General features: G+C 43.3%; 1 protein-coding gene across 1 annotated transcript in view; it reads left to right on the forward strand.

Moving 5' to 3' along the window:
- The first annotated feature begins 540 nt into the window (after nt 1-540).
- LOC119426839 (gamma-aminobutyric acid receptor subunit rho-3-like) overlaps nt 541-16,955 on the forward strand; it is a 32,905-nt gene continuing 16,490 nt past the window's right edge. The window contains exons 1-5 of the mRNA XM_037694422.1: nt 541-630; nt 750-860; nt 9,501-9,724; nt 12,897-12,979; nt 13,061-13,198. Coding sequence (XP_037550350.1) covers nt 541-630; nt 750-860; nt 9,501-9,724; nt 12,897-12,979; nt 13,061-13,198 — 646 coding nt within the window. The remainder of the gene's footprint in view (nt 631-749; nt 861-9,500; nt 9,725-12,896; nt 12,980-13,060; nt 13,199-16,955) is intronic.

Here is a 16,955-nt window from a genome sequence, read left to right on the forward strand (position 1 = left end):
AGTTAATTGTCAGAGAATGAAAATGCTACCAAAGAAGAGGGTTTTTTTAAATCTTTACAACCAAAATAAGTGTATTCACTTGGTATGTACTTCTTGTTGCTATGGTGATGAGCAGGTGGACAAATGGGGTCCCCATTAACAGATGTTTGCAGATGACATTGAGAGCTGTAAGGAGAGGAGCAGGTGGAAGAGAATCTGGAGAGATGCATGGGTGGGCAACATTTTTTCCAGAAGGAACAAATCAAAGGGCCATATAGGGAATTGGAAAATACATTTTCTTTAAGACAGATAATCTAAAAGACTTTTGTCCACCTCTTCCTAGTTGTAGCATAGTTAGCATGCTTGACAAAAATACTGTATATCTCCCCAATACTTTTTAGGAATATGAGAATAAAAATATATTCTTTCACGTGGAGGGTGCAGGACTTAAAGGTTAAAATGACAAGAAAGACTGGCCCCATTCTGGCTTTGACTTCCAGGTTCACATCAGAGATCTATCAGCAAATACAGTCAGCGGAGGGACATTAGATATATCGGACAATGGATGCTGAACATAAAGTACCAACGAGGAGGAGAAGAGGAAGACCACAGGGAAGGTTCATGGATGTAGTGAAGGAGAACATGCAGAGGGTTGGTCTGACAGAGAATGACAGGACATGCATTTCACTGTACTTCTCTTATACAATAAAGCTATTAAATGTCTTAACAAGGTGAACTCTGATTGTTCTTGAAATGTTTCTGCCACTGAGCAACAAACATTAAATAAATTTTCACACTCTGTCCTCCCTGCAGATGCAGCCATTCCTGTGGGCATCGATGTGCAGGTGGAGAGCATCGACAGCATCTCCGAGGTTAACATGGTGAGTCTTCACGTGCCGCTCAGCTGCTGAAGCTCCAAACTTCAGTTCTTTTTACTGTCCACAGTCTGAGTGATAAACCTGCAGAGAGCTTCCTGTTGGTGCACAAAAAGTATTCAGATACTCCTGTTGCTGACATTTCAGAAAACAAAAGAATGTCTCACGTCATTTTCTGACTTTGCTCTTTATTTCCTAATTTTTGTTGTGAAGGCAGAAGGAAATGCACACAGTCATGATGAAGCCACAAAACACAAGCCTGTGTCCCTCATCTCTGAAGGATTTGATTTGAATACTGAATGTTTGTAGTTTTTGAGACGAGTGTTTATCTGGACTGGAATACCACAAGAAATGCAAGATAACCTTAAAATTTTGGTGCAATATATTTAAGTTGGTAAGAGTTACACTGTGGAGAAGAACAGAGGGGCTTTCTTTTTTATGTCTGAAGCGGTGCTGATGGTGAAGCAGTGCTTATGCAGATGGATCCTGATGGAGCAACTTAATTGAACACTAGGCACAATGGCGGTACCAGGAAGTGGTCAATGGTGGCCTTGGTCAGCAAAGATTTATATTCGGTCACCTCGATCGTTTGAGGAAACAAAATTTTTAAGTGATTAAAAAAAATAGAAAGCATAGTTTCATCAAATGACAGGGGTGACTCATTAACACACACACACACACACACACACACACATAAATGTTTGTGGCCATCTTAAATTTTGACATAGTAACTGAGTTTTCAGTCGTGACTTTGCTTTCATTTAAATGCAGCCACACACCAAGGTGGAAGTCAACAAAGTATTTATTTTTGAAGGGATCCAGCTCACAACATGGGCAGAGTATTTGCATTTTCCTCTTTTGACTCTGTGATGGAGGACAACAAAAACCAAACAAAAACAAAAAAAGAAAATATAGCAGTGATGCCCAATACATGGATTGTGAACTACTGGTCAATCTCAAAGGTATTATGGGTAGATGGCATGGCGTTAGAAAATAGACGTCAGCTGATCATCCATCTATGAAATGTGCCACTTCATTGACAGATAGGCAGCCAGTCTGATAGATCACTTTGACTTGTTTCTTTTTTTATTTAAAGTAGCTCACAAGCTTTCACTCTGCAGATGTTGGACACTGTCTATCATGGTCCAAAAAATGTAGAAACATTTTGTCTCTCATCCGAAAGACTTCCTCAGTCTGAGGTGCTGTATTCAGCTCAGTCTTTTAAATAGCACCGTCTCAGAGTGGATCAACCAGTTTTGCTGCTGACAACCAAAAACCAGCTGATCACATGGTCAAGAAGGACCATCAGCCTAACAATGGATCATTAGCACACTGATGGCTGTTTACTATTCACAGAGGGCTGAGTGATACTAGCAATCACAGCATTGTAAGAGGGGGACAGTTGAACCTGGAGGCCTCCACCCCTGTTTAACGATGGACGATTTATTTTCACAAAGATGGCCTCCTTTACTCCTCTCTCAACCATCGTTCCTCTCTATCCAGGATGTGAACATCTTCATCCCTGAAAGAGTGACCGCTGGCCTGGAGATGAGTGTAGACCGCAGAGTCCTGGCCTGATGATGTTGATCTTCTGTGCTGGGCCATCCTTTTGGCCAGTGGCTGTTTAGTTTCCCCGATGTAAGACTGATCACAGCCCTCCTGACACTGAACAGCGTACACAATATTACTCTGTTTGTGCCGGGGGACTGGATCTTTGGGATGAACCAGTCTTTGCCGTAATGTATTTTGGGGTTTAAAAGCCACTGGGACGTTATGTTTAGAAAATAAACGTCTCAGTTTCTCTGATACTCCCTCAACATACGAAATGACCACTGGTCTGGATCTGGGTTCCTCCTTTTCACCTGATGGCTGACTGGAGTCCTGTTTGGGTTTCTTCTCTGCTTCTGCCTCTGATAGAGGACATTTGCAAATCGAGGTGTACCGCAAACCTACCCACTCAGACCAGTATTTTCAGTTTGACTCCCATTACCCTTTGGAGCACAAGTTAGGAGTCATCAGGACTCTGTATCACAGAGCAGACAGCATCCCCACTAACTCCGGAGCCAGGCAGAAGGAGAAATCCTACACAAGACAGGCTCTAGATCAATGTGGATATCCTAACTGGGCCTTCCTGAAAGCAGAGAAGAAACCCAAACAGGACTCCAGTCAGCCATCAGGTGAAAAGGAGGAACCCAGACCCAGACCAGTGGTCATTCCGTATGTTGAGGGGGTATCAGAGAAACTGAGACGTTGATTTTCTAAACATAACGTCCCAGTGGCTTTTAAACCCCAAAATACATTACGGCAAAGACTGGTTCATCCCAAAGATCCAGTCCCCTGGCCCAAACAGAGTAATGTTGTGTATGCTGTTCAGTGTCAGGAGGGCTGTGATCAGTCTTACATCGGGGAAACTAAACAGCCACTGGCCAAAAGGATGGCCCAGCACAGAAGATCAACATCATCAGGCCAGGACTCTGCGGTCTACACTCATCTCCAGGCCAGCGGTCACTCATTCAGGGATGAAGATGTTCACATCCTGGACAGAGAGGAACGATGGTTTGAGAGAAGAGTAAAGGAGGCCATCTTTGTGAAAAGAAATCTTCCATCGTTAAACAGGGATGGAGGCCTTCGGGTTCAACTGTCCCCCTCTTACAATGCTGTGATTGCTAGTATCACTCAGCCCTCTGTGAATAGTAAACAGCCATCAGTGATCCATTGTTAGGCTGATGGTCCTTCTTGACCATGTGAGCAGCTGGTTTTGGTTGTCAGCAGCAAAACTGGTTGATCCACTCTGAGAAGGTGCTATTTAAGAGACTGAGCTGAATACAGCACCTCAGACTGAGGAAGTCTTTCGGATGAGAGACAAAATGTTTCTACATTTTTTTGCTTTGTTTATTTTTTGTTTTGTTTTTTGAATGTCCAGAGGACCAGATTGAACTTTTTTGGATTTTTCTACCTGGATTATTGAGCATGCATCAGGATGTCTATCATGGTGCGCTAAGATTCACACAAGAGCACATTACACCAGTTTTGGCCTCACTGCACTGGTTACAGGTTCACTTTCGAATCCAGTTCAAAATACTCATGTATGTCTACAAATCACTGAACAGTTTCACCCCCCTTTATATCTCTGATCTGCTACAACCGTATGTCCCACCACATTCCCTGAGGTCAGCAGACCAGTTGCTCCTCACAGTTCCAGGAACTCATCTTAAGCGCAGAGGTGATGGGGCCTTCTCTGTAGCAGGACCAAGACTCTGGAACGAGTTACCTCTGCTTGTCAGACAGGCCCCCTCTGTCACGAATCAAGGTTTTGGATTCAATATAAGCCAGACACAGGAGTGCAAAAATTAACAGTTTTTGTTAATAAGGCTGCTGGTAGCTGCAGAGGGAGGCCTTTAATGCTATGGACAGTGGGGCAATGAAACTTTGTGGTCCAAAGGGCAATCAAAAAGGGTGATCCGTGAGTCGAGGTCATAGACTGAAGAGGAGGTCGTTACCGTGGTCAGAGAGGCAGAACAGAACCAGATGAGGAGCAGGCAAAAAAACAGGAAATCCAGAAGGCAGGTGTGAGGTCAATAATCCAGAGAACAAGGCTTGAGGTCTAGGCATGAAACTATGAGGGCTTGAAAATCAGGGACCATGGAAGGTGTAATAATCTCGCACTGTTGGAGAGGGAAAATGGATCTTATGAAGGGTGCAGAGCAGGTGAACCAGATGAGCTGAACAGGTGAGTGGAATCAGGGCTGATTGCTGTGATAAGCTGAGGGGGTGTGGTGAAGTGAGCAGGCAGAGGTGCAGGTTGACTGGAGATGAGAATAAACATGAACAGAAACTATGACCAGAATGGCAGAAAACATAGTATGTCATGAAGGGGCAGGGAAGTGAGCAGATGTGGACCAGCAGGGGCCGCTGATCATGACACCCTCCCTCTCGGTTTTCAAGTCCCATTTAAAAACTCACTACTATTCAGTAGCATTCAACACCAGAGGATCTCTGTTTTGAATCTGTATGCTCCACACTGGTTTGTCGTCATTATCTGCATCGTTTTTTTTTTTGTCTATATTTCTGATTTACAAACCGGATTCCAAAAAAGTTGGGACACTAAACAAATTGTGAATAAAAACTGAATGCAATGATGTGGAGATGGCAAATTTCAATATTTTATTCATAATATAACATAGATGACAGATCAAAAGTTTAATCTGAGTAAATGTAATATTTTAAAGGAAAAATATGTTGATTCAAAATTTCACAGTGTCAACAAATCCCAAAAAAAGTTGGGACAAGTAGCAATAAGTGGCTGGAAAAAGGAAATTGAGCATATAACAAACAACTGGAAGACCAATTAACATTAATTAGGTCAATTGACAACATGATTGGGTGTAAAAAGAGCTTCTCAGAGTGTCAGTGTCTCTCAGAAGCCAAGATGGTAAGAGGATCACCAATTCCACCATTGTTGCACAGAAAGATAGTGCAGCAATACCAGAATGGTGTTACCCAGCGTAAAATAGCAAAGACTTTTAAGTTATCATCATCAACCGTGCATAACATCATCAAAAGATTCAGATAATCTGGAACAATCGCTGAGCGTAAGGGTCAAGGCCATAAAACTCTACTGGATGCTCGTGATCTCCGGGCCCTTAAACGTCACTGCACCTCAAACAGGAATGCCACTGTCAAGGAAATAACAGAATGGGCTCAGGAATACTTCCAGAAAGCATTGTCAGTGAACACAATCCACCGTGCCATCCGCTGTTGCCAGCTGAAACTCTACAGTGCAAAGAGGAAGCCATTTCTAAGCAAGCTCCACAAGCTCAGACGTTTGCACTGGGCCAGGGGTCATTTAAAATGGAGTGTGGCAAAATGGAAGACTGTTCTGTGGTCAGATGTGTCACGATTTGAAGTTCTTTATGGAACACTGGGACGCCATGTCATCCGGACCAGAGAGGACAAGGATAGCCCAAGTTGTTATCAACGCTCCGTTCAGAAGCCTGCATCACTGATGGTATGGGGTTGCATGAGCGCTTGTGGCATGGGCAGCTTGCATGTCTGGAAAGGCACCATTAATGCAGAGAACTATGTTCAGGTTCTAGAACAACATGTGCTCCCATATAGACGTCATCTCTTTCAGGGAAGACCCTGCATTTTTCAACACGATAATGCCAGACCACATTCTGCAGCAATCACAACATCATGGCTACGTAGGAGAAGGATCCGGGTACTGAAATGGCCAGCCTGCAGTCCAGATCTTTCACCTATAGAGAACATTTGTCGCATCATAAAGAGGAAGGTGCGACAAAGAAGGCCCAAGACGATTGAACAGTTAGAGGCCTGTATTAGACATGAATGGGAGAGCATTCCTATTTCTAAACTTGAGAAACTGGTCTCCTCTGTCCCCAGACGTCTGTTGAGTGTTGTAAGAAGAAGGGGGGGTGCCACACAGTGGTAAAAATGGACTTGTCCCAACTTTTTTGGGATTTGTTGACGCCATGAAATTTGGAAACAACATTAAGTGCTCTATAAATAAAATGGTCTGATATGGTATGGTATGGTAAAATTCATAACTGTTTGTAACTATCGTACCCATCACTGCACCCTGTATTCACTGGTTAACTGTACATCATTGACTTCACGCAGACTCTCCCACTGGTACATTTTCATATTTAATCACTTCTTGGTCTGCTCCCTTCATACATCTCCTCCTACATGTCTCTGTGTGAGTGCAGCTACAGCTCAGGACATTATTACCTGCAGTGTTCTCTCAGTGAGGACTGAACTAGGTAAAAGGGCCTTCTCCTACTCCGCTCCTGTTTCCTGGAATATCTTACAAAAAGATCTGAAGCTCTCGACCTTGACCTCTTTAAGTGGCTTCAAACATCTGTTAAGTTCCTGGGAAAATTCAATGCAGGCATGTTCCCGTTTTTAGTTTTCTACATCGCTTTATAATGTAGCTGTTTTTGTTATATAAATTTCTTCCATTTATTTTTCATTTTAAATGCTTTTTCATGATTGTATTCTGTTGTCCTCTGTGTTCGTTGTTAAACAGGTCTCTCTTGTAAATGAGTCCTCGTGACTCACTGAGACTAACCTGTATAAATAAAGGTTGAATTGAATGAAAAAATGCTGAAAAAGTCTGGGTACCCCTGAAATAGAGCTTTGATGAAGCTCCAGACTTGTGGGATTAAACAGAAGCATTATCCACAACAGGAGAAGGCATGGGACAGTGGTAAACCTTCTCAGGAGTTTCTGGCCAAACAAAATGGTCCAAAAGCACATCAACAACTTTTTAAGAAGGTCCCAACGTCTAAAGCTCTACATGCCTTACTGCCTCAGTGAAAGTTCATGGGTCAACATGGGCTGAAGGACAAAAATGGACTTCATGAGAGAGTAGAAGGCCAAAACTCAGTCATTGAGCACAAATAACACTTAAACATTGTGGTGTGATGGTCTGCTGCTGCTTTTCTGCTTCAGGATGTGAACAACTTACTAAAACTGTTAGAACCATGAATAATGTCCTCTGAAGTAGAACGTCCACCCATCAGTTTGTGAACTTCAGCTGAAGAACACTTGGGTTCTACAGCAGGATGATGCTCTAATGTTCCTCCACACCATGTCAGAGTCACAAAAGCTTGATGGTGGTTGTTTCCACCTTCTGTGGAACAACCAATAATCAGTTTTATAGGTAAATTACTTTTTTACGTAGTTCCAAGTTAGTTTGAACAGATTTCTTAAAATTTAATAAATAAAATAAAAACTAGAACTTCAAGCAGCTGTTACCAAGGGCCAAGCCACTTGATGCTTGTGGATCCTGGCTAATCTCATCTCCAGAACTCCTACCAGACCTGCAGTTCAATGAGGAGAAAACATGTGGTCTTCATGAGGGCCAAACGTCTCATCAGCACTTTTTTCTTGTTTGTTTATTTTGGCAAAGCAATTTAATTTGTTTCTACTTATTTAAGCTTTTCCCTCTTCAGGGTTTTTTCCACAGCGAGTCATCTTCCATCTTCTTCTGTCCTCACTCCATCTACCTCCATGTCCTCTCTAACTGCATCCATTATATCTCCTCAATTGTCTTCCTCTTTGTCTCTTTCCTGTCAGCTGCATTTCTAACATCCTTCTACCAATATACCCACTGCCCCTCCTCTGGACAAGTCCAAACCACTGTCCCTCCTCTGGACAAGTCTAAACCACTGTCCCACCTCTGGACAAGTCCAAACCACTGTCCCTCCTCTGGACAATCCTAAACCACTGTCCCTCCTCTGGACATGTCCAAACCATCTCAGTGTCCTCTCTAACTTTATCTCCCAGTTGTTCAACCTGTGCTGTACCTCTAATGACCTCATTCTTAATCTTATCCATCCTTGTCACTCCTAAGGAGAACCTCAACATCTTCATTTCTGCCACTTCCAGTTCTGTCTCCTGTCTTTTTGTCCATGTCTCTGCATATTACTCTTTTGCACCTTAGTCATTTGAAGTTGGCTGCCACCCTTCTGTCACAAATCACTCCTGAAACTTTTCTCCATCCACTCCATCCTGCCTGGACTCTCTTCTTCACTTCTTTACCACATTCCCCATTTTCCTGGACAGTGGACCCCAAGTCCTTGAAGTCCTGCACCTTTGTGATCTCTGCTCCTTGTAGCCTCACTGTTCCACCTGCCTCCCTCTCATTCACACACACGTACTCTGTCTTACTACGGCTGACTTTCATTCCTCTTCTTTCAAGTGCATATCTCCACCTCTCTAAGTTCTCTTCCACCTGCTCCCTGTTCTCACCACAGATCACAACGTCATCTGCAAACATCATCGTCCACGAGGATTCCTGCCTGACCTCATCTGTTAGTCGGTCCATCACCAGAGCAAACAATCGATCAAATAATCTGTTTTTCTGTGAGTAAGAAAATAATGCAGAAGAAGATGTAGTCATATTTAGAAGGACTGAACTGAAACTGGAAGGATGAAGTCAGTCTGCTCTCAAGTTTTAGAAAACAAATCCTTTAGCATCTTGAACCCTTCAAATTAAGTTACTAACATTCATTAGTGGGTCATTGAGGAGCTTTCCACAGGTTTTGGAGAAGTTTTTGCATATTTGAGCCTCATTTGGTCACATTGATTGGGGCGGCTGTGTCTGAGTGGTTAGAGCAGTCGTCCTCCAATGCAAGAGTTGGGGGTTTGAATCCATCAGCAGTCACATGCCAAAGTGTCTCTGGGCAAGACACTGAACCCCTCGTTGCCTTTGATGTGTGTCCCATCAGTGTATGATAAAAGCTCTGATTAGACTCTTTAGAATGATTTGTCCAATTAGTTTTGAATAGATCTAGCAGAGTGCTGTATGAGTGGGTAAATGAGGACACAGATTGTAGTGTAAAGATCTTTTTTCAACCTTTATTTAGACAGGTTAATCCCATTGAGCCTCTGGGACTCATTTACAAGAGAGACCTGATTTCTTAACAAAGAGACAACAGTGAACAACACAACATTTTTGAGTATCTTGATAAGACAGAAAGGTGCTATATAACCACAGTCCATTTATCATTGTTTTAAATACATTTATCAGAAACTTGTCGTACTTTTGTTGCACACAGGTGGTTAAAAAAAGTTTAAACAAATAAAGTTGAAAGTTGAAACTCACTCTGTGTCGTTCAGGACTTCACCATGACTCTGTATCTGCGTCACTACTGGAAGGACGAGAGGCTGTCGTTTCCATCACACAACAACCAGAGCCGGACGTTCGACTCCCGGCTGGTGAAGAAGATCTGGGTTCCTGACGTTTTCTTCGTCCACTCCAAACGTTCCTTTATCCACGACACTACCAACGATAACATCATGCTGCGGGTTTACCCTGATGGAAACATCCTCTACAGTGTCAGGTACAAAATGATGAGGATGCAGCAGATGTGACATCTGAGGAGAAAAACAAAGACCTGACATCCTCTGAAGCCTGGCACAGTCAGTCTTTAACTGACAGACTATTTCTAAACTTTAACCAGAACCACTGAAGGAAGAAATTACTGCAAATTAAGAAATGTAAAGAAACATACCAGAAATCAACACAAACTAGAGAAATGTCATTTCTTGTAAAAATACGTGTGGATGCTGGAAGCTGCTGAAGCTGAAACCAAACTGAAAAGGGATTCATCGATGAACTGTTACTGTAAGTTGAATTTAAAAGCTGACATTTTATGAAAAACTAAAAGCAAAACAGCCTAAAAACCAGTGACGTGCAGTCAGGGGAGGCAGTGTCGCACCTGTCATTATGCCAAGTGAAATACTAACAATGATAAGAGAAAATACATTTGACCACTTGACTGTTCTATAAAACTGTTTTATAAAACAGTTTTATAGAACAGTTTTCTAAATTGTTTGAACACTTCAATGGTGAAAATTGAGGAATTTACGCACTGCCTGTTTAAACAATGTGGTGTGAGGTATTGTAGTGCTGTGGTTCACCTCTGGGGGCGCTGTGTCATAAACAAAATATGAAGTAGGTAGTTGGAGCATGCCCATTGCTCTTTCTTTATATCACCAATATACATGTTTGATTACACATGTGCTGCACATGCTGATGTTCTACAGTCTGTCTGATATATTGAATGAATGTGCGTGACATATTTCTGCTTTTTAATTGGTCATAAATGCACGTTGAAAATAAGCAGGCTGAGGCAAACGATACCTTGCCTCACCGATAGGGGGCAGTGTTGACCCGTAGAGACAATGAAGCAGGTGCAGTCGTCTCTGTGCGTTCTTCTGTTACACAGAGGGGCAGGGGTGGACGATCATATCTCAAAACTAAAGGATTTTTTTTAACCTCATCATCATTTTTGCAAACTTGTTCATCTTAAAATAAAGGCAAGATAATGTTTATTCATTTATTTAAAAATAGAGGAGTATGGAGTTGATTAAAGCATAATTAGATGCCTTTAAAAAAAGGCAAAATTGAAATATAAGCTTCTATTTTGGGTTCATATATGTGAGCATCCAATTCCAGATGAGTCAGTGCCTCACCTCACATCAATGATAAAAACAACAGAAATAGGCAGAAAAGCTGAAACTATCAAAAAGAGTGTGAAATGAGCATAAAAAGTTAAAATTATTAGAAGGAAGTATGGCATAAATTATCACAAAAAAGAGAAAAAAGGCAAAAAAATAGCTGAAAAATACTTAACTAGCTGAAATAGAACAAAAAAACTTAAATTAGCTAAACAAAACTGAAAGGGTTTAAAAAATCTCTTTAAAAACCTGAAATGAGAATTAAAGTTGAAATTATTAGAAAGAAGTACAAAAGGCAGAAAAATTAGCAAAACAGAAGAAAAATGCTTAAATTAGCTGATAAATACTTAAAAACTAGCTTAAATAGGACCAAAAAAGCTGAAATTAGAAGAACAAAGCTGAAAGGATGAAAAAATAGCTTAAAAAAGCTGAAATGAGCAGAAAGAAGCTGAAAAATGCTGAAGCAGAATAAAAGCTGAAATGAGCAGTAAAAGGTTTAAACAGCACAAATGGATAGAACGATGTGAAGAGCTCCATTCATTTTCAGTGAGAAAAACATGGCCGACAAAGTTAAGTGTTTCAAATAATGCTCAAATACTGTAAGTCACTGCAGGAATGTCCTGAATGAGCCGAACGTTTTGACACATGAATTGTTGAAATAGAACAAAAACTGCAGAACAAGTTCTGTGCTGAAAAACATACGAAGGAAAATTGGATATCAATAGTGTGAATTGTTTATAAACATTCTCACAGATATTAATTTAAACAAAAAAGGCAAACATTTTGTGATGCTAGAATCACAAATCTCCTAAAGAGCTCCAAGTCTTTGTAAAACATTTAAACCAACAGCAGATAAACGATAAACTGAAAGCCTCCCTGCTTTTTGCAGAGAAGAACAAGAGTTACGCCGACGTCCCCCATCGCTGAGGGGTTTGAACAATGAATGTTTGTAGTTTTAGAGATTACTGTTTTTCTGGACTGGAATTGAACAGGGAATGAAGTAAACCTACATGTTTTTAGTGTATGATACTGAAGTGGGTAGAGGTTACACTGTTGGTTAAGAACAGAAGTATTCATTTTTCTTGTCTGAGGCAGCACAAAGTGACAGATCTACATATTGGAGGGAGCACTTTTATCCGCAACAACAATGCAATGGTGAAGCAAAGGGGTGACCAATGGTGGCATTGGCCATCACCTTCAGCCACCCCAAAGGTCACCCCATTCATTTGTGGAAACTATACTTTTAAGCATTGTTTCCTCAAATGACAAGGGTGGTCAGTTTACATATATATGGTGGTGGCCATCTTGGATTTTGAATTTGAAACCCAATTTTCGAAAAGAACCTTTATTACACCTGGATGCATCCTAACAACTAAACAGAGGTTGATATTGATGGAGAAAAACATCCTCACTTTATCTCACTTACTCAAAATGATCCACACTCGACAGCATAAGATTTTTAACCAGTTAAAAATAATTTGCAAGGTCCAATTTTCAGGACAGGTCACACAGATACACAGGAAGTACACATGAAGTCCAGTCAGGAGAATCTGCTCTGAGCAGCGTGTGAAGCCTGTTTTTATACTTTTATCAGTTCAGCCCAGCTCACAGACTCTGAGGCGTCCTTGGCTGCCAGCTGCATGCTGCAACCTCACCCAGCTCCTCATCCAGCTCTCTCTGCCACTCCAAATATATGATTCATGGGCAGAGTTAACACTCTTAGCCATAGTAGTTCAAAACATCCATGACCTTTGACCAAAAATTCCTTAACAGATACCTCACTAATTTTTCAAGTTAATCAGCTCGTAAGACTGACAGATGGATGGGTGGTATATCCAATTTCTGCTCTTTGTACCACGACAGGAGACAAAAAAGGACTAACAAACAGCTGTGAAGCCATTTGAAAGTCTTTGTTTCAATATTTTAGCTTTTTTTTTTTTTACCTTGACTCTTACTTTAAATTAAAATCAAAACCTGGAAATATAACTGTATGACAACAGAAAGGCATTGGGAAAAACGTGGAGCTGAGTTTGGTTGAAATGTGTTTTTCAGGGCAACTGTGACGGCCCTCTGCTCGATGGACTTCAGCAGTTTTCCTCTGGACACCCAGAACTGCTCGCTGGAGCTCGAGAGCTGTGAGAAACACAATTTACACAAACTGGACAGATCCAGGTCGTCAGACCAGGGTATAAACTGCTGTCTTTCTGTGTGTGTAGACGCATACAATGAGAACGACCTGATGCTGTACTGGAAGAACGGGAACGACTCCCTGAGGACGGACGAGATTGTCTTGTCTCAGTTCTTCATTGAGAATTTTCATGCCTCTAGTGGCCTTGCCTTCTACAGCAGCACAGGTGAGTCTGTCACCTCCTTTCTTTTGTAAAGGCAGGGGCAACCAAACTTTTTCATATGTAAGCCAAAGCTGTCAAGAAGAAAGGAGTTGTGGGCCAGAACAAAACAAAACAAAAAGTAAAATATAGAGTGTGATTTTTTTTTTATCTCAACAACATCATGAACAATATTTTGGAGAAAGAACAAAAGTTAACTAATTTTGGTGGAGAAGGAGTTCTAAATTGTTGTAAATCCAAAACATAAAAAGCATCATAAACATGTACCTTTTAACTCCTCCTTGAATCGCCACGTTATTGTGGTGGAGGAGTTTGTGTGCCTGATTGATGATAGGAGCTATGCTGTCTGAGGCAATTTTAATTGTCCCTGTTAGGGTCTCCCAAGGCAGATTGGTTCTTTGTGAGAGGCTAGACTAAGAACAATTCCAAAGACTCTTATGGACATAAAACAGCAAGGAACTCTGTGTCCCTTGCCCGGAAGTGGGTTACTGGGGCCCCACCCTGGAGCAAGGCCTGGGGGAGGGGCTCGTTGGTGAATGCCTGGTGACCAGGTCTCTACCCATGAGGCCTGGTCGGGCTCAGCCCAAATGAGCAACATGGGTTTGCCTTCCTGTGGGCCCACCACCTGCAGGAGGGGCCATATGAGTTGGGTGCATGAATCCATGGGCAGTGGCCGAAGGCAGTGGCTGAAGGCAGTGGCCGAAGGCAGGGACCTTGGCACTCTGACCAAGGCCTACCAAAGCTGGCTCTTGGGACATGGAACATGACCTCTCTGATGGGGAAGGAGCCTGAGCTTGTGTGTGAGGTTGAGAGGTACCAACTACATATAGTTGGGCTCACCTCGACACACAGCATGGGCTCTGGAACTGATCTCCTTGAGAGGGGCAGGACCTTATTCCACTCTGGAGTTGCCCATGATGAGAGGCGCTGAGCTGGTGTGGGTATACTCTTAGCCCCTCGACTTGGTGCCTGTGTGTTGGAGTTTTCCCCGGTAGATGAGAGTGTAGCTTCCCCATGCCTTCAGGTGGGGGCACAGGTTCTGACTGTTGTTTGTGCCTATGTGCTGAATGGCAGCTCAGAGTATCCAGCCTTCTTGGAGTCCTTGGCAGGGGTGCTGGAAGGTGCACCAACTGGGGACTTATTTATTCTGCTGGGGGACATTTTCAATGCCCATGTGGGTAATGACAGTGTGACCTGGAGGAGCGTGATCGGGAGGAATGGCCTCTCTGATCTGAACTTGAGTGGTGTTCTGTTGTCTAGTCATTGTTTGTCCATCACAAACACCATGTTCAAACATCAGGGTGTTCATAAGTGCACTTGGCACCTGGACGCCCTAGGTCATAGATCGATGATTGACTTTGTAGTCATTCATCTGATTTGGGGCCATTTGTTTTGGACATTCGGGTGAAGAGAGGAGCTGAGCTGTCAACTGATCACCACCTCTAGTAGTGAGTTGGAGCAGATGGCAGGGGAAGAAGCCAGACAGAACCGGTAGACCCAAACATGTAGTGAGGGTTTGCTGGGAATGCCTGGCAGAAGAACCCATTAGAAAGATCTTCAACTCAAATCTCAGGAAGAGCTTTAACTGCATCCCAGCTGAGGCAGGGAACATTGAGTTTGAGTGGGCCATGTTCCACAACACAATTGCTGAAGTGGCTGCCTTGAGCTGTGACCATAAGGTTGTTGGTGCTTCTTGCAGTGGCCATCCTCGAACTCAGTGCTGGACATCCCAGGTTCTGGCAAACCATCAGGCGGCTGAGGAGGGGAAATCAGCATTTTACTAACACTGTATTCAGTGAAAGTGGAGTGCTGTTGACCTCAACCAGTGATGTCGTCGGGAGGTGGAAGGAATACTTCTTGGACCTTCTCAATCCCGCTGGCACGTCTTCCATGGAGGAAGCGGAGTTGCAGGACTTTGGGCTTGGTCTGTCCATAATCGTGGCTGAGGTCGCCAAGATAATTAAAAAGCTCCACGGTGGCAGGGCTCCAGGGGTGGATGAGATTAGTCCTGATTTCCTAAAGGCTCTGGATGTTGTGGGGCTGTCTTGGTATTGACACACCTTTGCAACATCACATGGACATCTGGTGCATTGTCACTGGATCGGCAGACTAGAGTGATAGTTCCCCTCTTCATAAAGTGGGACTGGAGGGTGTGTTCCACTTACAGGGGCATCACTCTCCTTAACCTCCCTGGTAAGTTCTATTCAGGGATACTGAAAAAGCGAGTCCAATCGTTGGTCGAACCTCAGACCCAGGATAAACAATGCGGGTTCTGTCCTGGCCCTGGAACACTGGACCAGCTCTTTACCCTCACTAGGGTCCTTGAGGGGTCATGGGAGCTTGCCTATCCAATCTACATGTATTTTGCATACTTGGAGAAGGCATTTGACCATGCTCCTCAGGGTACACTGCGGGGGGTGCTCCATGAGTGTGATATTGCAGGCCCATTGTTCCAGGCTGTTCGGTCTCCATACAAGCGATGTGAGAGTTTGGTTTGCATTGCTGGTAGTAAGTTGAACCCCTTCAGGGTGGGAGTTGAACTCTACCAGGGCTTCCCATTGTCACTGATTCTGTTCATATCTGCTCATATTGACAGAATTTTTTGGTGCAGCCAGGGGGTGGAGCGATTCTGTTTCGGTTGCCTCAGGATTCCATCTCTGCTCTTTGCAGATGATGTGGTCCTGTTGGCATCATCGTGCTGTGATCTTCAGCCCTCACTGGAGCGGTTCACAGGGGAGTGTGAAATGACTGGGATGAGAATCAGCACCTCCAAATCTGAGACCATGGTCCTCACTCGGAAAAGGGTGGATTGTTCACTTCAGGTTGAGGGTGAGATTCTGCCTCAAGTAGAGGAGTTCAAGTATCTTGGGGTTTTGTTCACAAGTGAGGGAAGAATGGAGGGTGAGATTGACAGATGGATTGGTGCAGCGTCTGCAGTATTGCTGACTCTGTACCAGTCCATTGTGGTGAAGCGTGAGCTGAGCTGTAAGGCAAAGCTCTCTGTTTACTGGTCAGTCTGCATTCCTACCCTCACTTATGGCCACAAGCTCTGGGTAGTGACCGAAAGAAAGAGATTGCGGATACTGGCAGTTGAAATGAGTTTCCTCTGCAGGATAGCTGGACTCTCCCTTAGAGATAGGGTGAGAAGTTCAGTTATCTGGGAGAGACTCGGAGTAGAACCACTGCTCTTCCACATCGAGAGGAGCCTGTTGAGGTGGTTCAGACATCTGGTAAGGATGCCCCCTGGGTGCCTCCCTAGGGAGGAGACCCCGGGGAAGACCCAGGACACACTGGAGAATTAGTCTCTTGGTTGGCCTGGGAATGCCTTGGGGTCCTACCAGAAGAACTAGAAGGGGTGGCTGTGAAAAGAGATGTCTGGGCCTCCCTGCTCAAGCTGCTGCCCCCGCGACCCATCTTCAGAACAAGCAGAAGATAATGGATAGATGGATGGATGAATATTTAATTTATATATGTTGGGTTTATTGTTTTTTGATTTCTTGTGTTTTTAACGTTCATTTAAAATTTCTGAAAAATTGTCCAGCTGGCCTTCATTAAAACAGGTAGAAGATTTAAATGGACACTAATTGTCATGAACCAGAGGCCAGATCGCAAACAACAACATCAACCACTGAGAGGGTTAAAAGATTTATTGTGAAATAAAGTAAAACCCTGGAGTAGGTCCGGTTCTGGGCTGGTTCCGATCTTCTGATTGGTAGTTCGTGATTGGGTAGTGTTGAAGTGGCGGGCTGCCAGTAGAAGTAGA

This window comes from Nematolebias whitei, chromosome 20 (assembly GCF_014905685.2).
Source record: "Nematolebias whitei isolate Nwh7 chromosome 20, NemWhi1, whole genome shotgun sequence".
NCBI classification, from domain to species: domain Eukaryota; kingdom Metazoa; phylum Chordata; class Actinopteri; order Cyprinodontiformes; family Rivulidae; genus Nematolebias; species Nematolebias whitei.